Source organism: Megalops cyprinoides, chromosome 20, assembly GCF_013368585.1.
Source record: "Megalops cyprinoides isolate fMegCyp1 chromosome 20, fMegCyp1.pri, whole genome shotgun sequence".
In the NCBI taxonomy this organism is placed as follows: domain Eukaryota; kingdom Metazoa; phylum Chordata; class Actinopteri; order Elopiformes; family Megalopidae; genus Megalops; species Megalops cyprinoides.
Window position 1 is genome coordinate 4,706,610 of NC_050602.1, and position 24,752 is coordinate 4,731,361.

General features: G+C 43.2%; 1 protein-coding gene across 1 annotated transcript in view; it reads left to right on the forward strand.

The window, feature by feature from the left end:
* LOC118796042 (retinal-specific phospholipid-transporting ATPase ABCA4-like) overlaps positions 1–19,106 on the forward strand; it is a 51,244-nt gene extending 32,138 nt beyond the window's left edge. The window contains exons 24-50 of the mRNA XM_036554872.1: positions 1,508–1,613; positions 2,171–2,376; positions 2,999–3,056; positions 3,175–3,188; positions 4,642–4,797; positions 5,326–5,450; positions 5,756–5,854; positions 6,310–6,499; positions 7,244–7,338; positions 7,660–7,692; positions 7,986–8,091; positions 8,644–8,718; positions 9,215–9,384; positions 10,311–10,488; positions 10,596–10,711; positions 12,327–12,474; positions 12,975–13,098; positions 13,260–13,389; positions 13,924–14,044; positions 14,161–14,223; positions 14,728–14,834; positions 15,362–15,503; positions 16,091–16,225; positions 16,774–16,877; positions 17,463–17,555; positions 18,191–18,440; positions 18,981–19,106. Of these exons, the coding sequence (XP_036410765.1) occupies positions 1,508–1,613; positions 2,171–2,376; positions 2,999–3,056; positions 3,175–3,188; positions 4,642–4,797; positions 5,326–5,450; positions 5,756–5,854; positions 6,310–6,499; positions 7,244–7,338; positions 7,660–7,692; positions 7,986–8,091; positions 8,644–8,718; positions 9,215–9,384; positions 10,311–10,488; positions 10,596–10,711; positions 12,327–12,474; positions 12,975–13,098; positions 13,260–13,389; positions 13,924–14,044; positions 14,161–14,223; positions 14,728–14,834; positions 15,362–15,503; positions 16,091–16,225; positions 16,774–16,877; positions 17,463–17,555; positions 18,191–18,440; positions 18,981–19,106 (3,270 nt within the window). The remainder of the gene's footprint in view (positions 1–1,507; positions 1,614–2,170; positions 2,377–2,998; positions 3,057–3,174; positions 3,189–4,641; positions 4,798–5,325; positions 5,451–5,755; positions 5,855–6,309; positions 6,500–7,243; positions 7,339–7,659; positions 7,693–7,985; positions 8,092–8,643; positions 8,719–9,214; positions 9,385–10,310; positions 10,489–10,595; positions 10,712–12,326; positions 12,475–12,974; positions 13,099–13,259; positions 13,390–13,923; positions 14,045–14,160; positions 14,224–14,727; positions 14,835–15,361; positions 15,504–16,090; positions 16,226–16,773; positions 16,878–17,462; positions 17,556–18,190; positions 18,441–18,980) is intronic.
* The last annotated feature ends 5,646 nt before the right edge of the window (positions 19,107–24,752 follow it).

Sequence of the window (24,752 nt, forward strand, 5' to 3'; positions counted from 1 at the left end):
AGATAAGCACAGCACATATCAGATCACTCCACTCCAAACCATAGAGGGAAGCAACACCCCAGCAGTATCAGAACCACTTAAGTCACTGAAACCCTCCACAACGGGGCCAACTCAATGCCTGAGTATGGGGTAGGCAAAGGCAAAAAAAGAAAACACACACACACAATAAACTAGTACACCAATAATCTTTACATACCTCAGCAGCCTTAGATTCCACCTTTCCTAAGAGCAGGATAATCATGCTACTATCGGATGCCCTTAAAAACACACATAAGATACCTGTAAATCCTAAAGTCCATTGCACAATATGACATGCTACTAGAACTATCATTTTAAAACTATCTATATATATATATATATATATATATATATATGTTTAAATACCTCGTCTTAGTAGGCAAGCCCTGGTGTTTAACATGAGAGGCCCAACTCTTAGTTTAAGAAGCTCTCTACGACAGGACCACACAATAAATACACTAACTCCCGTCTGAATACGCTACAAGCTAGAATAACTACATAGAATCTACCTGTGTGATGTTGGTCCAGGCATGATATGGACTATTATTGTTTGTGCTGCAGGCTACGCTGTCACAGGACACACTGCTAAAATACACACAATGTGTTAAATTCCTAGAATGTGCTGTAATATAATACTGACTAGAGATCGTATGAAGTGGCTTCAAGTTACCTTTTTTCTGGAGTTCACAGTAAGATTCTACATAACAAAAAATTACAATAAATATCCAAATCATCTAACTGAGCATTAAAACCCTGCAATAACTGAAAGTTCCCTGCGCTGTTATTCCCCAGGCATTAAATCATAGACATCAATACCAAGGTCATAACAGCTGTTACAATAACAGATATTAAATTAGGATTCTGGTCTGACCATTATACAAGAAACACAAAAAAGGAAAAATGTCTTAAATACCGTCAGTCTGAGTTCATCCGACACGCCAGCAGAAGGAAAACGGGAACAAAAGATAACTCCAGGTGTTCTCACGAGACTCTCATTCTTACCTGTTACCTGAGAGGGAATAGCCCCGCCCCCTACTACCAGCTCGGACCCATCACATTATGATACATAGCTTTTGAATTGGATGAATAAAACACCATAGCCATTAAACACACCATTCACCTTTTGCCATTTCAACCCCCTGCAAAATTAGTCTTTATTAGCACACTTCTATTTCCAAATTATGAATGGCATTTTATATATAATGATGCACTTAGCCGGCAATCCGCTTTGACTCCCATGATCCCTTTAAAGAGTTTGGGCTACATGCTAATTTTGTATGCCTATTTTCATACAAAAATAGGCATACAAATTTTTTTTTTTTGATGAACATCATGGGCTCCTCTCTGTTGGCTCAAACTGAGATACAATAAGTCACCTTTTCGCAAGCTACTGTGTGATGTTGTTATCACCTGTGGGTTGGTGTGTCATAGCCTTTCGAGGACACGTCTTTCTGAAGACCATGTTCTTGTTTCTGGGGTCCCCCTGCAGAATGAGTGTGACTGTGCGTCAGAGTGCTCCTGTAACTGCTCCACTTGCACCCGGCACAAAGAGGAGAGCCTGAACCCTCCCCAGCCTGTGGAGCGTGCCATAGACGGTAAGACAGAGAAAGGCCTCTGATGCATCAGTCATAGGCCACGCCTCTGAAAGGACACAGGTCATCAGCAGACATGCAGCTGTATCTTATTGGAGTTTGACAGATGTTCAAAGTTTTCTGGAACTGACAGTGAATTTTCCGTGAACCCCAGGGAAAGCGTTCAATTGGGCAACCCCAATACACTGTTTTATAAGTGGCTCGGCCAACTAAGTGCTTTCCCAGGGTTTTACTTCCAGCATTGAACGAGTAGCTAAAAAATGCACATATGAAGCCATCAGTATTTTTAATTTTTAGAGCAGGTGGATTTCCTGGATACCTGGATTAGAGCAGGTGGATTACCTGGATACCTGGATTCAGCACCATTGAGATGTGGTCCCTCCCAAAAGCATGCCCAGTGTAAACAGTTTGATATTGTTCAATATTGTTTTTGGAAACAATCTTGGAGTGTTCTTTTGAGGCCTCATAACATTGTGCAGTGACACAATTCCGTATATGGTGTGGGTCAGCTATTGAGGTCAAAGGTGAGGTGCTCACTGACTCCCCACCCCCCTTTCTAGGCGATTTGGAGAACATCACCAACTTGATCCACCACCACGTGCCAGAGGCCAGGCTCCTAGAGATGATTGGCCAGGAGGTGACCTACCTGCTGCCCAACAAGGACTTCAAGTTCCGTGCCTATGCCAGCCTGTTCAGGGAGCTGGAGGAGACACTGGGAGACCTGGGCCTCAGCAGCTTTGGGGTTTCGGACACCTCCCTGGAAGAGGTATGGGGACAAGGCCTACTATGACGTCATTACCCAGGAGAGCCAATGGGATTCTGTTCCATGCCCTGTAGTTCCAGAGCTTTACCGTATTTCACTTGAAGTTCTATGACTTATGAAAGAGGCAGAATTTTACCCAAAAGAAAGAACAGTGGTCTGTTGATCTTTGGGTTGCAGCTTCAGATCTACCATGGGCCATCATTATAATCTTTCACAAGACTTTAAGAAATACCTTAATTCCTGCAGTAGAATCCCAAAGGCCTGAATAGGTAGAGAATGTGCAAGATACTAAACTAATCCTTTTGTGTAGCTCTGGGCGTGAAAATGAATCAGTCCAAAAATGCATTCATTTTGATGAGGACGTTCAGCAGTGAATCCCAATACTCAGTGTACTCTTCTCACAGACTATTGTTGTGTAACTACAGAATTTACTTTCTGTGACATGCACCTCATTCTTTTTCACTGGTCTTTGCTGTGCTTGGCTAACACCGGAGGCCTGCCCAGAAAGCAGTGTGTCCTTTTCTTTTCTAAAGCTGTATTTAGAGTGAGTAGGTTTCATGAACAGGACTGTGTGTCTAGGCCCCTCTGAAAGCTGAGGAAATGAGGGAACTCTCTGTCTCCTCAGATCTTTCTGAAGGTTACAGCTGAAGGAGAGGCTGAAGTGAATGGAAACGCCATCATAGGTGAGCACCAACCTCCCCCTCTGACACCCACCCAAAGTTTCCCCCTTTTTCCTGCTCAGGGGTCTTAATCCCAGTGCACAAACTTGTCTTTTTTTGTAAATCTTTCTCAGATTTTTAGACAGACTTCTGCCTGTGTCTCATAATTTTGACTGTTTAGCTCATGTACGTCGTTCATATGCTTTTTTTCATCCCGTTGTCATACGTTTGATGTTTCAAGCTCTCTCGTGTTCATCTCCCTTGTGTTGCGCTCCTCTGTGTATTATGCTTTGCAATGCTGACAGCGCTGCGTGGTGCATGGGACAGCATCAATGTACACACCTGCTGCCCCTGTGGTTAGCATGTTGCTCCATGCCTGACCTTGCCACGTTTGCCGTGTTTCCTGTGCAACGTGCTCTCCCCCTTTCTGTTGTTTCTGACTGACCCGCTGTCCCCTCCCTGCTGCTTCTGACTCACCTGCGCCTGTCTGTGTCAGTTGTGCTGTGTCTCGTCAACCCCACCATTTAGAGCAGAGGACGCTGACACAGAGGAGAGCTCATAACTGTTCGATAGGAGAGAACAATACCACAGATAATACTGAAGTACCTGCATGTGAAGAGGAACAGAATGTTACTATGCCTAAGGTTTTATAATAATAATAGCAAAAATAGCTGCGAGGAAATCTGGTAGATTGATTAGGCCAACAGCTAACTGAGCCAAAAGGGAATGAGATTTGCTCGTTTACACGTTAATGGTAAACTAGTTTTGATTGGCGTGTGGCAGCCATATTGTTTCAGCCAATCTCCTTAAAAAACTGCTTTCAAAGTTTCCAGCAAAAGGCCTCATCCTTGAACTATGAAACTATAGGAAAAGCCATATCCAATAACTATGACAATTTCCATTAAATTGTTTTTTGTATGGAAACATTTTGCCTTCTGCACCGATGTCTATATCTGACAGCGGTGTGGAGCACTGATTAGAGCAACAGACTCTCAGCCAAATGGTAAATGTAGAAGCACTCAACATCATACCGCTTAATGACTGGGCAGAGATAACAGCATAAGAATTATGGTAAACAAATGTAATATTAGAATGAGGACATAGGTTTGCAGCTGTCAGTTTCTGAGAGACAAATAAAGTGTTATTCTGAAGGAATTTCCTTAACATGATTTCAAACCCTAATGGAAGGGTTACAGTAGAGTCCCATTACAGTAGAGTACAATTACAGTTCAGTCAGTTAAGATGCACATGTGAATTACCTTTAAAAATGACTAATGACATGCATTTGCCATGTAAGCGAAGTTATTCTACCATAATATCCAGAGCCTGGATACCATGTGCTTTCCTCTTATTCTGGCTTGTGCCTCTCCCGATCCAAAGATATCTTGAGACTTCTGCATTCTCACTTGTTTGCCTTCCTCCGCCCAGTGGTTCAACTTGGTACTGCAGGCTGGCCAGATCTTTCTTGCACGACTTTAGTGGCGTATATCGCTGAGGTTTGATTGGCTCAGCAGCTTTGCTGCTTTTATGGGCCTTCAGTTCCTTGCTGTATCTTGAAGTGTGCCTGTTTCTCTGTGGCTGCCACACAGAGAGCAACGGGATCAAGCAGGCCAATGGTCAGGGGAACCCCGCGGGCTTAGACAGCGGCGCTGGGAGAGGGTCCAGACAGGTGAAGGGCACGAGCCTGGTCTTCAAGCAGTTCTTCGCCCTGCTGATCAAGAGGTTTCACCATGCCACACGCAGCCACAAAGACTTCCTTGCTCAGGTACGCAGCGGAAGCGAAGTTGTGGTCAACGATGTGGGATTCCAAACACGGTGCTGTTAGTTTGAATCCCGGCCTGGGGAACTGCTTTTGTACCCCTGAGCAAATCATTTAACCTAAGCTACTCCAGTAGGTGTCCAGCATAAAGTGATTATACATAAAAATGTAAGCTACATTAGATAAATCAGTGAAAAAAATAGCCAATGTACCATGTTTACAGGGGTCCACAAAGGGGTTCTTGTATCCCAAACAATGCATTTAATCCAAGATGCTCTAGTAAGTATCCAGCATAAAAATGTACTAAGCAAAAATATAAGAAGATTCATTCACCAAGCCAAGAAAAAATGCAGGACAATTCTGATCAAGGAAGGTGAACAGCAATTACCTGCCGACATCTGAACGGTCATGCTGGTCTTGTATTACTCCTCTCCCTGAAGAGCTGGCAGTGTTGTAATGAGCAGTATCCCGTCTCCTCCTACATCTCCGCTGGGATCAAAGCCCCCTCTCAACAGTCCCACTGTGTACCCCTAGATCGTCCTGCCGGCCATGTTTGTCCTGGTGGCCCTGTTCTTCACCCTGATCGTGCCGCCCTTCGGCGAGTACCCCAGCCTCACCCTCAGCCCCTGGATGTATGGCCAGCAGTTCACCTTCTTCAGGTGAGGGAAGCTGACAGCACGGTGCAGGTCCCACATAGGAGGGATTTGGCCCCTGTGGCGTTTGGCTGGGGTTTTAGGCAGCTTAAATGAGTCCTGGGGCCTAGCCTCCGATGGCTTGAGAGTCCCTCGTGTGTTTGTGCCATTGGTAAGAGGCAGAATTGCAGGGCCTGTTTAAAAAGTAGTTGTAATAAGCATTGTTTCAATTGCAAATTCTCCCTCTATGTGTCTGCAATTTTCTCTGTAATGTCTAAATATTTTTTTATGTCTGAAGTTTGTTTTGGTTTTTTTTCCACAATGGCTTTCAGCAATGAGCGACCGTCCCATGAGGATATGAACCATTTCGCAGATGTTCTTCTGAACAGGCCTGGGTTTGGAACACGATGTATGCTGGATCAGCCTCTGGAGTGAGTGGTGTCGGGGGAACGTGTGAGGGGTGGGGTAACAGGCATGCATCTCTAAATAGCACTAGTATTTTCAGAAAGAACACAGGACCCTTGAGTCATAAACAGGTTCGATATTTACTCTGTGTTTTTAGCTGTATACTTCTTGAATATTATCCTCGAGAGCCTAGCTGTGTTTTACTTTTAACATTTTGGAATGCACTTGTCTCTGTCATAATGTTACCATCAGATCTTAACCCTGGGTCCACAAAACATTCATATTTTGATACCTGTTATATGCATTTGTTTTTGTCATGGGTTTCTAAACTGTTTTCGTGAAATACTTTGTCACTGAGGACAATAAATCTGAGCAGCGTCTGCAGCCAGCCAGTGCACCTAAACACTTTGTTAGAATGAGAGGCTATCCCGCAATCCACTAGGGTGTGACTGACATTGTGGTTGTCCTGTGGTCGCCACAGGAACCTCCCCTGCCACAACATCACCACGGACTGGGGGGTGCCACCTGTGCCCCGTGTGGTGCAGAACATCCTTTTGAGTCCTGAGTGGACCCCTCAGAGCCCGTCTCCCAGGTGCCAGTGTAGCACAGAGAAGAGGCTGACCATGCTCCCCGTCTGCCCCCTGGGAGCCGGAGGCCTGCCCCCACCGCAGGTTAGCACCCTGGCCCCCGTCCTAGCCTGCCTGCCTGTCTGTCCACTCGCTTCTGTCTGTCCATGCGCTTGCCCATTCATTCATTCATCTGTCTGTTCACCTGTCTGTCCACCAAACAGCCTGTCTGTCTGACTGTCCACCTCTGTCTGTCTCTCTCTGTGACTGTTTCTGTCTGCCTGTCTTCCTTCCATAGGTCTGTCCTTCCATCACTGTCTTCCTTTCCTTCCAGCTGTCTGTCCTACCACTGCCTCTCTGTCTCTCTGACCATCTGTCTGTCCAACTGAGTGTTTGTTTGTCTGTCCAGCCTTGTACTGTTTCCTGGTTAACTCTGCCTGCTGCTAGACCTGCATATGTGGTTTACACAGTTGTTACTGTTATTGGTTTCCATTTTAGTTTGGATGTTGGGGTTAAATGTACTGCAGTAGATAACTGCAATGGCTTTCTATGCTGTGCCGGGGGAGGTTGCTTTATGTGAATGTGTGTGTGTATGTCTCCCTAGTGGACATTTATAGCCAGATGGCTTTGTAGTGATTGTAGGTTGAAGAAGGAATTTGAGATTGTTTGAGTGTATGGTACAAGTAAGATCTATGACCTATGACATCGTAAGAAATGGCCGGCACTCTTCCACGTGACTGGAATTTTATTTATTTAATAATTTACCCCAAAGATATTTAAAAACTCTTGCTGTAACTGTGCAGAACATGACTGTTGTAAGTGTTTTTGGTGTGTATGTGTGTTCTGCAGAGGATTCAGCCCACAGGGGATGTGATTTTGGACCTTAGCGGCCGGAACATATCAGATTACTTGGTCAAAACCTACCCCAGTCTCATCAGGACCAGGTAAGTCCACCCTAAGCCCTGCCCCTTTCCAGCAGTGGCCCCTCCTACAAGTCGTGGCGTAAACAAGCATTCATGCACATGTATTTCAGATTAATCATCAGACACGCTATCTCTATGACACACAATTCAATGAATAATTCAATTAATTAATTTAAAAAAACAAATTGAATCTAGACCTGAATTTGAAACTGAAACACTTACTCCCATTTAGTTAACATCATCCTACAATTGTGTGCTTTCAGCTAATTTATTATAAAATGGATGATAATGTTTATTGTTTAAGCTTTTTATCTCACATTGTAATTTTTTTTTTTTTTCCAGCTTAAAGAGCAAGTACTGGGTGAATGAACAAAGGTACATTTTTCCTTTTTTGGTATGATTTGTGCTGCTGTGTAATGGTTATCAATAAATACTGCATGATCAATTGTGTGAGTAACTTAATTAGAATATATGCACTGCATGTATTGTAACTAAAAATACATTTTAGAGTTCAATTTCATATAATTAACATAAAGAGGTAGAAATTATGCATGTGGGAGTTCCCCTTCAATCTATGTATAGCTGCCCTCTAGCGGCCATTTATTGACAGTGTTCTTCAAATTGATTTTCCTTGAGACATTTGCATTGAATACCCGTGTCTTTTCCAGGTATGGGGGTATCTCTGTTGGAGGGCAGCTTCCAGTCCTCGACGTGGACCCTAAAACCATCCAGGATGTCCTCACCCAGCTGGGACGCATGTTGAATGTCACAGGGGTATGTGTCCAACACCATTCTGTTACAGGGATTGCCTGGAACATTCTATTGGGTGTCACTTCACAAAGGCAGACCAGAAAGATTCCATGAGAGCACACATATATAGCTGACTTTGCATGTATTTTCAGTGGAGTTCATGTAAGGTTATCATGTAAGGCCAACTAGCAATCACTTTTCAGATAATAGCTACGCCAGTTCCCTTAAATCTGGCGATAAGTTTAATGTATGAACACATATTTAAATGCCATGCAGTAGGTATACGGAGATAGTTATTGTTGGTTAGTCTCAGTGAAACCACTTACAAGAAACAACACTTCATGGAACACTTTCTTTTTTTTCCATGATCAGCAACCATGTGGTCTATGTGCATTACCAGTGTGTACTAGTGTGGAAGACTAATGGTGTCTCTTATGTCCTTACAGTGAACTTACTCTAGTGCATTATTAATTAATTTCAGTAATAACATCTTGGATCCCTATCACATAGCCACACGTTCTTCCTTTTTTATTTTTTTTGGTCCATAAACATTACAATCCTCTCTTCTTTTTCCAGGGTAGTTATTCTAAGCTTGCTCTCAGGGAAATAGGAACGTTTTTGAAATACATGGAAAGTGAATATAATGTCAAGGTAAGCGCTAATGCTCATTGTCACCTTCTATTTTAAGGGCCTGCTTGGCCTGATAAAAAACACCTAATGCAATACTGGGTATTATATTTGATTTGCTTAGAAGACTACTAAATAGAGACGCAGCAGGTAAACATGTAAGGACTGAGATATTAATCATATAATGAAAAAGGTTTTTGTTCTTTTGAAAAAAGATGTGTTCTGAATTCATGTTATGTTTTAGCATTACTTTTAAACTGAAGTACTGTTTAGGCAAATGATACAAAAGCAAAGTGTTGTATATTTACTACCTGCCTGCTAGATATGTATTATTTTCTGACAGTTTAAATAAGGCCATAGGATTAAGTGTGATCATGTACCTTATAGCTACTTATTGAGTTTCGGTTCTCTGGACCAGTTTACATTTTTGCATGTCTGTGTGGCCATCAACCTGACATAGGAAATGACCCATACAGGAAGTGACCTATTGCACTCTCCGCACCCCACCTCTCCCTTTCAGGTGTGGTACAACAACAAGGGCTGGCACGCCATGGTGTCCTTCCTGAACGTGGCCAACAACGCAATCCTCAGGGCCAACCTGCCGGCCCACGCTGACCCGGCCGCGTACGGCATCACCGCCATCAACCACCCCCTCAACCTGACCAAGGAGCAGCTCTCGGAGGTCACCGTGTGAGTGTGCAAACCCTCCACATTTCCTTAGAGCACACCTTTATGGGCCTAAAATCATTCCAGACTTTGGTTTGGAAACACTAACATTGGCATCATGTCATAACTACGCTTTCTTATTTTCTGTGATTTTTGTGGAAACTACAAACTTAAATATTTTGCTGAGTTCATTTCTCGGTTTAAAATGATAAGTCAATCTTCTGTCACTATCATTTCACTGCATATGACAGGTGTTTGACTACACTTATTTTTACAATGTCTGCTGTCAGAACACAAAACAAGTGTCACCCCCAGTTGTGAATCTAAATTTCATATGGAAAAAGGATGTTGTATTTTAGATCACAATAGCCAACAATATTACTGTTATTTCCATTCTTTAACGTCAATTTCTGGGAGTGCAGTCTACCCATTTCTATTGCAGGAAATCATACGCTGTACAGAATGTCTTCACGTATCTTTAGCAGGACCAGATTTAAAAAAAAAATCATAGCTCAGTCAGTTATACATTTAATGGAAGTATAACCATAAACGACAGCTGCAAAAACATGGAAGAAAAACATTTCAGACTGATTTTTATAGTATTCTATTTATCTTGCAGTAATGAGTTTGGGTACTGAGAGTAGAATAGAGTGATAGACTCTACTCTATGATTATGCAGTAAGTATATAACTTCCAATTGGTGGTTGTTTCCCTCTGCTGTCTGTCCATGCATATTTCATTAAATCTCATGGCTGCACTTTCTCCAACTCATTATCTGCAGTTTACCTCATAATTAGTTAATACATATATTCTGGGGCTTCAGATTTGCTTCAAAAGTGAGAAAGTCCTTTATGAGTCTTTTGATGGTCATGTCCCTGACCACGTCAGTGAACATGTTCATGCATCCGAATACTTTTACAAAATGCACCTCTCTCTTCCCCGTCCCCCAGGCTGACCACGTCGGTGGACGCAGTGGTGGCTATCTGCGTGATCTTCGCCATGTCCTTCATCCCCGCCAGCTTTGTGCTCTACCTGATCCAGGAGAGGGTCACAAAGGCCAAGCATTTGCAGTTCGTCAGCGGCGTCAGCCCCCTGGTCTATTGGGTCACCAACTTCTTCTGGGATATGGTCAGCGCCCCTCACCCTGTACCCCCTCCACTCCTTGCTTGCCGGACCTGTGTTCCCTGCTTCTGACGCTGTTGCTTACATGTTCCTCTCCCTCTCTGTCCCTTCAGCTGAACTACTCTATCAGCACAGCCATGGTCGTGGGGATCTTCATGGGCTTCGATAAGAAGTGCTACACGTCGCCCACCAACCTCCCTGCTCTCATCGCCCTGCTGCTGCTGTATGGGTGAGCCACCGCAACGCTGGGGTCCCTGTGCACTTCGTTTGTTAATTTAGGACTTTAATTTAGGCACGCAGATGTTGGGCGAGGTTAGATGTGCAGGGTGCTGTCTGCAGAAAGTACAGATCCGATATATCAAGCTTCTACGTTTTCAAATCCACAATCATCTATGTAAGTTTGTCAGTGCATAAGAGGTTTATATGTTTGACATTTCAAGCTTCAAAGTTTTCCAATGCCCCATCAATGGCTTAAGTTTTAAATTGTTTTTTTTAAAAAGTCAATTCAGACATTTATCGTATATAGTAGGCTCTAGGCGGAAGTCATTTTAAGGGCTGATCTAGGAGCAGTTTAGCCTATAATGGTTAAAGTTGGTGTTGTGGTTAAGGAATCTAGACTGTTCACTATAAAGAGTGTTTTTATGTTACCACCTCATAAAAATGTTCAATTGAATGCTAAGCTCTTGATTGCACTAACTATTTAAAGGGCACCTTAGGCTGTTCTATGGAAAGTAATCTCCCATCTCTTAATATGTTTTTTGCTGGAACTTATGGAGACGAATTCAAGGAAAAGTTAGTTGCTGGAAATGAACTTCAGGCACAAGCAGTTCCACCAAGCATTGCACTCTATCTGGGACAGGCTCCCAGTAAAAGCGCTGAGCTTTCTCGCTGCTGTGCTAAGGTGTAAGGTGCATTTTGGGCAGTGTGTACCCTGAGCTGTCACACTCTGTCACTGTCAGCACAGGGGCATGGCGTTATCGTATTTACAGCGTGTGACCCCTGGTAGCCCTGCTGCAGGAAAACTGGAGGAACTCACCATCACTTGTCAAAGACCTTCGTTTAGAACATTCTTTAAAGAGCAGCTATGGGCTCTCGCCTCAGATGCAGGCTGTACTGCATGGCGTGTGGGTTTGATCGCAGCTGTGTCATCGGGTGGGAATGGCTTCGTTCTGCCAGGAGCAGAGGTGGGAATGTCGGCAGGGGTTGCTCCTCTCAGCACTTTCAAGCAGGCTGTGATAAGTCAGGCAACTATGAGCTGCTTAGATGACGTAGGCATGATGCCAGTGAGCGCTGTATTGCGTTGTGTGACATGTAATGTTAAAACAGTCCCAGGCTGAGTGCGAGTGTATTGGAGGACTGCATTTTTCTAGCCTCAGCACTCCTGCCTGTGTGCACAGGTTGTCCTGGTGAGATGAGCCTAATGCACAATTGGCAATTCCGAAATAAGGTTGTATAATAGGGAAAAAAAAGAGCACCCGGGACTCTTCTCTGAAATGAATGAAACTCTGGGAAAATGTGTGGTTGGACGTACCACACACTTATCAGTTGGTCCTAGAAAGCCCATTTGCCAAGTACTTTGTGCTTCCAACTAAATCCTTTCTCTGGGGTTTTCACATACTTATGAAGTTTGTATCAGAAAACTGCAATCAGATTATGCATGTTAAATGATGATGTTACAGCAGACAACTGATATATTTTTGACAATGGCCCAAGGCATAGCCCAGAATAGGCACAGTTGATCTTTTAAAGAGGTGCCCAAGGATTGGATACCTGCCTCTGTTGCAAACGGCTCATGGGTCACGGGTGGGCAAGGGTAAAGGAATGTCCTTTTCGGCTGTTGGCAGGTGGTCAGTGACGCCCATGATGTACCCAATGTCCTACATCTTCAGCGTCCCCAGCACGGCCTACGTGTCCCTGTCCTGCATCAACCTGTTCATCGGCATCAACAGCAGCGCCATCACCTTCATCCTTGAGCTCTTTGAAAACAACCGAGTAAGGGAGGCATCTTGCCCAGCGCAGATTTTTCATCAGAATTGTTAGCCCTCTGCTTAGCAGATGCTAAGGGCAATCCAGATGCTACGTCCACAGAGTACAGATGCTATCCATCAGCAAATAAATTAAGTATCTGCTTAACATTTACTTAAGAAACTGAGGACAAATGCATTGCCACAAAGTGTAAGGGCAATGCCCAGCCCAGGATTCAAAGCGTCAAGCATCTGACAGTACACTGCTGCATAATAATCTTTAGCTTTATCTGTTGCTTTAATGCTTAAGAACATGCTTGTAATGTAATCTGCAGGATCAAGGTAGCTTTTGTCACATATGGTTAGTAAGAGGAATTTGACAATAAATTGGACAGATTTCACAAAGCCAAAATGCTTCACATTTGTCAAAATGCGTTGACTCAGATTACATTGTGAAAATATGGGGTTGATTTTGGTTGCATTGATTTCTCTGTTATTTTCCTTGAATCCTGCTCTTTGGTGTTTCAGGCTCTCCTCAGGTTTAACGAGGTGCTGAAGAAAATGCTACTGGTATTTCCTCATTTCTGCTTGGGGCGCGGGTTGATCGACATGGCCATGAACCAGGCAGTGACAGATGTCTATGCCCGATTTGGTGAGCACTGACCTCCACAGAAAAGACTTGTGATTGGCTGAAAGCAACCCTGGCCTTCCTTTTGGAGGCGCATTTTGCTGACCACTGCACTGTCCACAGTTGAGAACACTTCATAATTGCTGCATAAGTTGTGTTCTAAAACGGTTCCTGTTGTCTTTTAGGGGAACAGCACAGCATGGATCCCTTTAAATGGGACTTTGTGGGGAAGAACATTGTTTTCATGGCCGTTGAAGGCTTTGTGTATTTTATTTTGACCATCCTGATCCAGTACCGCTTTTTCCTCAATCACTGGTGAGTGACATGACCCAATCAGTCATTTTAACTGGTCCAAGAGGATTCCGTTTAGAAACATGACATTTACCAAGTGAGGGAAAAGGGAGGCCTCATAAATCCAAAAATGCAAGGTGTTATCTTGTGCTATCGATAGCTTACAGATTTGACCCACTCAGAATGTATTGTTCATTCATTGGAGAAAGTGAGTGACAGCACTAGGCAACAGGGTTCACAAAACCTCACTCTGTCATGTCGTATGTTTATTGTAGTGAGCAGCTGCCTGAATGTACCACTCGCGTATGTTGACACAGTACACAGCACCATGGTGACCATTCCTGGAGATTAACACTCCTGAGAGTCTTAGGGATGCCGTTGGACCAGCAATATACTGGTCCCTGGAAACAAGAAATTTCCATTCAATCAGTGGCACCAATTAAATAATTAAGAGCTGAATTGGAGTGAAGGTTGTCATCCACTACTGGCAGCACAGCACCTGTGCACAGGCAAGAACACAAAACAAATTTTTCCTTTTCATTTCTTTTCTTTCTCCAGGGTAGGGGATCCCCCGAGGACGGACTTGAAAGACGAGGACGAGGATGTCGCTCAGGAGAGGGAGCGGATGTATAACGGAGGAAGCAAAGACGACATCCTGCAGATCCGGGACCTGTCAAAGGTGAGGCCCACTGCCTCCTATTCACTGTTCCTTCTGAGAGATATTGGCGGTTGCCTCACGCTTATGTCTCTCTCTCTCTCTCTCTCTCTCTCTCTCTCTCTCCTTTCCCTGGACAGACGTACGTGGGCAAGAAGCGGCCGGCGGTGGACAGGATATGTGTGGGCGTGCCGGCAGGGGAAGTATGTGCAAACCTGCTTTAGGGACGTGCAGTTTGGATGATCTGACACTCCAATATGACAAGAAACTCAATCCAATAATCAATTAGACAAAAGTTCTCACAACGCCAAGCAACGTAACATCACAGACTGCTTGTTGGCTCTTTTAACCAAACATTTTTCAACAGAATTACATTGGATTACATTGTTGAATATCCTAAATGGAACTTGAAAAACATTCACTGTAACAGTAATCACCGTACTCTTGTAACAGAGGTAGGCCAGCAGCAGCTTTTGCAGATCTCTCTGCATTTCTGCCACACAACTTGGTAATATACAATCGGCTCACCTAGCGAAAGACAAAGGGAACCGATCATACCCGTGTTGCACTAGGGAACCATGTCACCTTCTGTAGAGGATGCTCATGTATGCACTCAAGCTACTGAGCATCGCTGGCCTCTGATTTCTCACCCGACACCACTGCCCACTGGAGTGTGTCCCAGGTGCTGACCATCTCTCTCCTGACAGTGCTTCGGCCTCCTGGGAGTGAACGGTGCCGGAAAGACGACCACCTTCAAGATGCTGACTGGAGACACAGATGTCACCTCAGGGGAGGCCTCTGTCGCCGGTTACAGGTACACGACCACGAATGCGGATGACAATCACCATGTCTGCTAGATTTTCAGAATGCAAACCTGTGAACCACATGTAATAATGTTGCTGTTTGATCAAATGTGTTCTGTTATCTGGTGTATTTCTATATGATATGCAGTCCAGTTCAGAGTTCTCAGGATCTTGCTTAACTGGCAGTGGAATGTTGCACACATTGTGTATCATAATATTTGTGTAGCTGGGCCTGAAATCCACAGGTTGCAAGATCGATTTTGGGGTGGCCACTATGGTCATACTGTTAAACAGGGTATTTGACCTGAATTGCTTCAGTGAATATCCAGCTGTTTAAATTGATAATATTTCTAAATCATTTTATTCTATTAATGGTGTCTGCTAAAAAGATAATAACTATATTTTATGAGTATACTTCTGAATTTTAATTCATTAGTAAATTTGACCTTGTATATGGTTTTATATTGCATAGCATTTTTGTAGCAGTTGGAATTGGGGTAATCCCATCACTTTTCTTACAATGTCACCTCCCCTCCAGCATTCTCACCAACATCCTGGATGTGCATCAGAATATGGGGTACTGCCCCCAGTTTGACGCCATTGATGACTTGCTGACTGGCCGTGAGCACCTCCACCTCTACGCCCGCCTCCGCGGGGTTCCTGAATCGGAGATCAGCAGGGTGAGTGGGACACCCTGGGGCATGCCGACACTGCATGTAAAGCATGCACTCTGTGCTGTATGTGGTTAAAAAGAATCCCCTCACAGCACAGTTATGACCTCACCGTCTGCTGCTGGACAGAAGACCCTAACTTCCACTTGCTTTTATCCCTTTAAAGGGGACCACAGGCTGAAATCTAAAATTATCAGCAGTTCTTCTAATCATTTAGTTAATAAGCATGTCTAATTGAAACTTACAGGAATTTTCTAAAAAACCTAAAATAATTCATCAAGTATTTAAAAAAAAACACCAGTGAAGGTATTCTGTTCACCATATGTGTGAATGACCTTTGTATGACTCCATTATTAACATCTGGTATTCTACATGAAAACAAACCTTTTACAACTCAGTGTCTCATTCTAAGCGCTGTCCACGTGATCATTTAGAGTAATCAATTACTACTGATTAATACTAAATGCTTATAATTAATGCTATTACTAATAATGCAATAAGGTGATATTTCAATGAATTGCCACTAGGGGGAGCATGAGTTCGAGATGCTTTGTCCGTCCCGCTGACAGACTGCGCTGCTCCTCTGTGTCCACTAGGTGGCAGAGTGGGGCATTCAGAAACTGGGCCTATCCGAGTACGCCGAGCGCTGCGCTGGGACTTACAGCGGTGGCAACAAGCGGAAGCTCTCCACAGCCATCGCCATGATAGGCTGCCCAGCTCTCGTTTTGCTGGTAGGTGGCGCCGTCACAGCGCTATATGTTTGTTTTGTAACCCTTGCTTTCAATGGCACAGGAATTGGCCAGCGGTCGCTGGCTCCAGATGGGTTAGCGTATGGAATCTGTCAGCCTTTCTGTGGGTTATTTTTTTGGGTCGTTTTAACCGAAGCCGCTCTTGGCAGGAAATGGCAGCATTCCTCTTGGCAGCTTCCTGAGAAATTGCGCCAATGAAGAACACGCTTAAAACAGCCAAGTCTTAATTGCGCTGTGTCTACTGACTGCCTAATTCTTTCGAAAGCTGCATGAGTTCACCCAAAAGTTCAATGACAACACGGAACTTCTAAAGTCAACCGTGTGTGCTTGCATTCGAGTGAATGAGGGCTTGTGGGTGGACGTGCATGTGTTTTTTGTTGGTGTATATGCCTTGGCTGTGTGTTTATATATAGTATGTGCATGTGCTCATGCATGAGTACATGCGTGTCTGTATGCATGTGTACGCATATGCATGTGTATACATTTCTTTACATGCTTGTGTACACTTGTGTATGTGTGCCACCTCTTAGGATGAGCCCACCACCGGCATGGACCCGCACTCCCGGCGTTTCCTGTGGAATGCCATCATGAGTGTCATTCAGGATGGGAGGGCTGTGGTTCTGACCTCACACAGGTGTGTCCCATACATCAGCCCCCCCCCCCCCCCCACCCAATTTATTTGTCAATAATCATTAATGGTTATTAATCCGGTAGTGTATGAGTAGTATAAGTTCAAACATTTTGCAGTCACCTCACAAAAGCAGTGGACGCTTTGTCTGAGGGAAAAAAAACAAAAACATTTCTTTGTTTTAAAGATGTAAATACCTTTTGATATGTTTTGTAATAAATACTTTACGTTTTTTGGTTGCACAGTTTTTACCATATGTCTGTTTGGGAGAAATAACACATATTATACATGTACAACAATGAAAAATGCTGCTGGGTGATTTCATCAGTGCTTGATAAGTGGACGTCAGTTTGAGATATTTTGGACAAGTGAGATACCTGCAAGCATGTTAATTCAGAGGATGCAGTCTGGGTGTGTGCATGTGCATGTGTGTGTCTGTGTGTGTGTGTGCACACGTGTGTGTATGTGTGTGTGTGTGTGTGTGTGTGTGTGTGTGTGTGTGTATGTGTGCACACATGTGTATGTGTATGTGTGTGTGTGTGTCCCTGTGCCATTCTAAACATGTTCTCCCTGGTGCCTGCCTCTTTCCAGCATGGAGGAGTGTGAGGCACTCTGTACCCGCCTGGTCATCATGGTCAATGGAACCTTCAAATGTTTGGGAACCATCCAGCACCTGAAATACAAGTAGGTTCACGTTTCCAAACAGAAGGGGATCCGTGTCTGTCAGTCATGAGCTGCGAGACATCACTGCACAGGATTTTCACTGAATTGAAGACCTTGTTGTGGGGGTCTGAAGGAGATGATGTACTGATGTAATTTTCCTGTGTGAAAATACTGTTTGAGCTAATGTTCCAGCTTTGGGTGCTGTAAATGGTACCTAAGTCCCAATTTCACATTTACCAGTCAAGGACTCTCAGGTCTCAGGTTTCAATACTGAAGGCCCTCTCGACTTTTGAGGAGCTTGCGGCCCACATCATGACAATCTGAGCCCTCTGAGTGTAATTGGACTTGGACGTTAACTCAGTGCAATTCATGCTGCTCAATCCATTGTTTGTTGTTAATTTTGAATAACAAATTCAATGAAGTCTTACATTTTTAGTTTCCTACACAGTATTACTAGTGAACCTGTGTGAACCCTGAAATGGGTGGAGCCAGTGACACCCACTTGAGCCAATCGCATTGTGTTAACATGGAGGGCACAACCTCTTGCTCGGCTCATGCAAGCCGGTGGTTGGCAGCGGTGCCCACCTCAGGTCTCGCTCAGCCTCGCTCCCCTGTCTCCCCGCCCCCTGACCACTCCATGTTCTGCTGGTCCGCAGGTTCGGCGACGGCTACGTGGTCACCATGAAGGTCAAGCCGGCTAAGCCTGGCGCAGCCCCGGACCTGAATCCGGCCGAGGCGTTCATGGAAAGCAGCTTCCCTGGCTGCGTGCAGCGGGAGAAGCATTACAACACGCTGCAGTACGAGATCGCCTCCTCCTCGCTTGCACGCATCTTCCAGCTGCTGGTGGCCAACAAGGAGAGGCTCAACATCGAGGACTACTCCGTCACCCAGACTACGCTCGACCAGGTAACAAACAGTCTGCCACGCATTGTATCAGAGCGAGCTGTGGGCACACATATGAGATAAATCCCCTGTAAAATATTGATATACACCAAAATGTAGATACTCTTAATGTTACATGCTACTGCTGCAGTTGTTTTCACACTTTCGTGTATATATTAAATTATATATACATTTACATCTTATCTTTCATCCGCAGTGCATCTGTGTGAGTCTGTGTGTATTTATGTGTATGCATTTTATATTGTTATTGCTATTGTTAGTGCTATTTGTCATAGTGTACAATTGCAAATATATCCAGATGTAGTATAAATATATTCCACAGTATAAGTTTAAAACTGTCACTGGAAAGTGATGTATTTTGAAGTATGTTGTTAATTTTGAAACAAATGTATATTTCTGCATCAGTATGTATTTGTGATCATATGATACTGGGACATATTTTCTGTTGCAGTCGCTTAGGAATTTGTTTTAGTAAGCAGGAGGTCCCACTGACGCACCGTAAGGATTCACAGCTTGTAACTCGCCTCTCTGTCCGTTACCCAGGTGTTTGTGAACTTCGCCAAGCAGCAGTCGGGAGAGGACGACGACTTGGTGCTGCACCCCCGGGCGGCGGGGGCACGGAGAGAATTGAAGGTCGTACCGCTGGAAGATAAAAAGAAAAAACCCTAAACTGACCGCTGGTGAAAAAAATCTAAACTGTTGCCAACGGACAAGGGGACTAAATCGACCGCTGGTGACATGGTCGATTTGTGCCGTAAACGTGTGGGGACAAAACCGCAAAATTACGTCAGCAGTCGATTCAGAACATGATACAGGTGGAGGTACTGTATAACTGCAGTGTGCTTTGTCCTGCATGATTTTCGGTGCATATCCAACAAACTTACGATGTGTAAGCAACTTCAAAAGTAACGCTTGCTGAAATTCATTTTTACCACAAAGGATGAAGCATATTACCCCAGTTTCTTTAAAAAAGGCTTTTACTTCACATACTGAGGATGGTGATCTCCAGGATGTTCCCCCTTTTATCAGAAACCAAAATTACATTTATCAATAAACCCAGATGACCATCTCATTGTCTGCTATATTGGAATTGAGATATTTAATGGTCTTGTTTATCTATCACCCTATCATAGAAATATACAGTATGTGCATGGTACTGAAATGTGTGATTAGAAATGATGGGCACTTTAGTGGGTTATTAATGGCATGGCTGATTGTCTCTACCACAAGATGGTGACCTTTAACTATACCTGAAAGGGAGAAAAAAGCAATGAGTTTAAGACAGATGTTCTCTTTGTCCGAATGTGCACGTTTTGCTGATACAAAAATACATGTGCAGACAAAAAGTACCTTTGCCTTAAATTCATGTGAGGTTTTTGTTTACTTTCTTTTTATGTCAGGCTTAACATGCTGGAAGGTAAAATCTGTCCGTAAGGCAGTTTGTGAATGTGTGAAACATGGACAATTTATCGCTTTGTGTATGTATGCAAGCATTATGTATGTATATTATTTTTTAGGTGTTTGCTGGAGTCTTATGTGTTTTTCATATTACATTCATTTTCATACCACCTTTTCTTATAATACAATTCAACAATCCATGATGTATTGCTATGCTCCTCTGAATTCTGGGAAGATAAGCAAGCTGAATGTGCTACTCTGCTTTCATTAGACGTGTGAAGTGAGGAAAACTATGTGCAATATAACTGGTGTTGTTGCTCTCCTTTGAAGTCTATGCCACAAAGCGCACATTTCAGAAACAGAGTATTACAGTGTTACTGGACATTCATTGCACCTGCTATATGTTCAAGAGCAATAAAGCTATACATTCAGCCAAATAAACTGTGGTGTGGTGGTTTCAAAGGTACTTAAAGCATTTTCTCCATTATGGCTTCATGTGGTGTGACAGGCAAAGCTGCTCTCACTAGCTATGGTTCTCTGTACAGAGAAGTTACTGTTTCAGTATATGTGTGACGGAGTGCCGCTACAATATGCTTGTTCATCATGCAACTCATCTCACTCATGGAAATGTTTTACAACATGACATCAGAAATGATCAAGAAATTGAGAGTTCTTAGCCTAACTTTCTTGCACAGCTTATTTCGACTGTGAGGTCATTGGTTTTAATGTATCTGCTCTCTTTACTCAGATGTTTGGAGAGGAGGTGAAACCATCAGTCTCTCCAAGTCTGGATCAGTTACGACTCTGAAAATCTGTGGGAGATGGACCACCCAGAAGAGTGAGAAGGCTAACAAATTGCGTGGAAGGAACATACAGTAACCCTGCACTGTAGCGTTGTAACATGCGGAGAAGCATTTGGAGCTCTCTACTTTTGTGACTACTATCTTAAATGCATGTTGGCACAAACCCTTTCATCATTTTAAAAACTGTTTTTAGCATTCTGTGCGTAGCATTGAAAATATGTATACAACACAGTACTCAGCCTTCATCTTGCAGCAGAGGGCTTTGAATACACTGTCTGCAGCTCTGAGAGGCTCAGACATCAAGTATAGCACATTAGGGGTGGAGCCGATGGCTCATTTCAGAGGGGGCGAGGACCTGTAGTGGGCCCTTATAAAGCCTATTATAGGCTGTATGGGGATGAAATTTATGGAGACGGGAGGGCGGAGCGGAGAGAAATTCGGATTACAATGAGGAGTGCTATTTCAGCACACACCTCACCTCAGCACACACCCATTTTTAAATTCCGCAGCTCTGTCAGCAGTGGCGGTGATGGGAAATAAAACAAGACAGCCGGCGATCGCCTAGTTTCTACTTTGGGACTCGAACAGAGGGCGTAATTTTTCTGTTTGTACACTTACACAAGGATACTGGACAGCGAATAAAGTTCTCTGTTGTACTATTGTACCTCTGCTCATTCAAAATAAATATCGCGGTGAGAAACTTAGCTAGGGTCGGTCAAAACCATTACGCCTGTTTTATTTTTTGTGGCAATCAAGACACAGAAACAAACTTTATTCAAAATATTAAACTAAACAACAAAAATGCATGTTCAGTCAGGCAGATTGGGCCCAAGGTGGGTAGCCGCACCCTCTCCCCACCCCCCCAACCCCCCCCGGTCGCTCCGCTACTGTAGCACATGCATGAAAGGTTTTCACCCGCACTGGGGCATATGAAGTCTGGTGCATTATGTTCCTGCCTATATCTTTCCTGAGGCGGCACATGAGCAGGTAGAAACTATTTCAGCTCCTGTGTCTGATTTCTGAAGATGATTAAAGCTTCATGTCTCTGTAAAATCCTCTGCTTCAAAACAAAGCTTGCTTTATTCTTATGTTTGATCCCAATGCCTCTCACAGTACATTTGCAGCACACAACATAATGTGTTGCTACACGTTATCAAATGATGTATGGCCCTTAAAAACATGTTAGCAGATTATTTTGAAAATTTTCTGGGGGTTTATTCTGAGAATGTTCTATATATTTCATAATAAGTAGTTAATAAACAAGGAGTTAATATTTACAGGACGGTTATTTGGTACCCCAGTGGAAATGAATATGCTAATAGTATCCTTTGATTGTGCTTACCATCAGTTTGTTCACAGTTATAAACAGTTCACAAGGCTCTTGTGAAGAATTATTGCATTTTTCTTTTCTAGATAAGTAAATGCTTTTACAGTTCATTGTTAGAATTTTCTTTAGTTTTTTTCCCATTATAAGTAACAAGTTTAAGCGCAAACTATCACACTGAAAAAGAACGCTGGGAATTTTTCATTATTTACCGAGTAAATGGTCTATTTACTGAATAGGTAAAGGCAATTTAATTTTTCTGTAACATTTTACCATATCAGTTTAAACTATATAGTGCCAAAGGCATTGAAAACTTGCTGTATTTTCAAAGCTGACATCACACAAACCAGGGGATTCCCAAATTTTGAATACTGCACTAAAATGTTCAAAAGCCACTTTTAGTGTGTTAGTTAGACATTTAAAAATGCAATTGCTAAGGACAATACACATCACTAGCATTAGCAGTGCATGGTTTACAATGCAAATATCTAATGCACTTGAATAAAAAAAATAAAATACTTAACTACAAGGCAGTAAAATAAATCATAAGTGCGCATTCTGCACAGATCACAAAAGCACATTTATGTGGTGGTGTGTATCAGCCGTTGGAACAGTCAGCTTGCCACACAGCAGCTCAAACAAACAGTTATGGGATGCAGGCAGAGAAATCTGTTTAATCACATGGTCCGATGGAGCCTGCCCTTGCTATCATCAGAGTCAATGACGCACTGTGCTTACTCTGCCAGCTTGCAGTTCATACAACACGCTCATGGATGAGTGTGACGCGGTGTGTAGGAAGGGAGTATGGTGGCTACAATGCTGTGGAGTGGAATCCCAGGTGAGAAGCTGCCATTGTACCTTTGAGCATGGCACTTCACCAGAATAGCTTTGGGGAAAAAACACCACATAAATCATGTAAGATATATAAATTTCCCCAGGTAATGGTGCCCACTATGCAAATATTTGCAGCGAGGCATGATTTCTGCAGGGTCCTGGCACATCTTTAGAGCAGACTCATAACCAAGCACTTCTGATGTCGGCACCATCTGGTTTAACACAACCTGAGTTTAAATTTTAATTTTGGTCCCGTAGAAAAGCCCAGGAGGAGCATAGCAGACAGGGGTTGCCAGCAAAGGGGGTTGCCAGGTTGAACTCCCCTCCAACCCCCCCAATTTGCAGCCCATCTGCCAACTCAGAAGCTCAGTGAAGGGGATCCTGTCAGCCTCAAAATCCTCTGATTAAACAGCGGTTCCATGGCAACCCATGATCAGAGGTGGAGCAAGGTCAGAGCCCGCCATGTGTCTGCAGACAGATATGAGCCAAAGCAGGAAAACTTATCTGGCTTTCTGACAGTGATGGGTAAGGATCTCAATGTTTTTTCTCTTTTACGCAGATCTTCCCTGGTAATTATATGCATATCCTTTATTTTTTACCCAGCTTTACATAGTAATTATGTACACAATACCGGTCAAAACTTTGGACACACCAACTCATAGAAGAGGTTTTCTTTATTTTTACTATTTTCCACATTTTAGAATAACAGTAAAGACATAAAAACTAGCTTCAGTTTCAATGGTGGCACTGGCCTCATTTGTGTGCCTAGACACATGGCTCAGGGTAGTCCAATTATTTTGGACACACAGAAATGTACCTTATCTTATCAATTATCATTTATTACGTTGATTGTATATATTACCAATTTTATATTAATTAAGTGGCAGAATTGCTTATCGTTTCAGATGTAAGATTAGGCTCACTGCTGTCTACCTTAATTGAGGACCAAGCTTTGAAGTGGTCCTAATAAGCGGATTTTCAAATATTTCATCATCTCTCATGGCTTTTATCTCTGAAAGGGAATACACTAGACAATTAAAAACTGAGTTTAATAATTTATGCTGAAACTATTAATGGGAAAAACCCAAGCACAACGTCTACTGGAATTAATAAAATGTAAAACACTCTTCAAAAAATGTTCAGCTACACTGAACTTGACAGATGGATTGTAAAATGCATATATGTAAAATAATGAGTGTGCTTTTTTGCACTCTGATCTACCAGTGTTTATGGCAGTGGCACAGGCAGAATAAATTACTAAAATCGAGTATAAACACAGGGCACCGACAGCTGAATGGGCTGTTACCATGGGAGCCTGTTAGATCACAGCCATCAGAGCTATTGGTAAGATAGAATTGTGTTTCATTGTGGACAGTGAGATATCGCTGTCCAGCAGTTCATTTTGTGAACTACCTTCTCCTTGCTCTGCTGTATATAAAGTGAATGAGCAGTAGCTATATTACAGTTGTTTTCCAGTGTGTCAATACTAATGAAATCATTGGCTTTCTTGATCAGTTTTTTTTTGCTTTATTTGCTACTCAGCTGGGTTTGTTGTTAGTGTTTAATAGAGCATTCGGTATATGCCCCCAGGTCAGTGATTTTTAAATCGTATACTAACCATGCCCATCCAGGGCTAGCCTATGCCGATGCGCAGAAAAGCACACATTTGGTGGACAGAGTTTACACTCAATCGAAATCAGTCAGCCCCTGTACATGAGCTGAGCAACCCGCTTAGAACTGACATCAAACCTGGCAAAAACAAACACAAAAACAAGACACACATGCCCAAGACAACCAAAGCAGCTGTGTTGGACAAGGACATTTTAGTATGTTTTTACTGATTGGTTTAACATTGGCTCCTTCACTAACAACAGTGTGTTCAGTGGAAGCTGCAATTACATTTACATACTCCAAGAATTACCAAAAACAATTTAAAGCAAAAAAAAGTGTACTTTT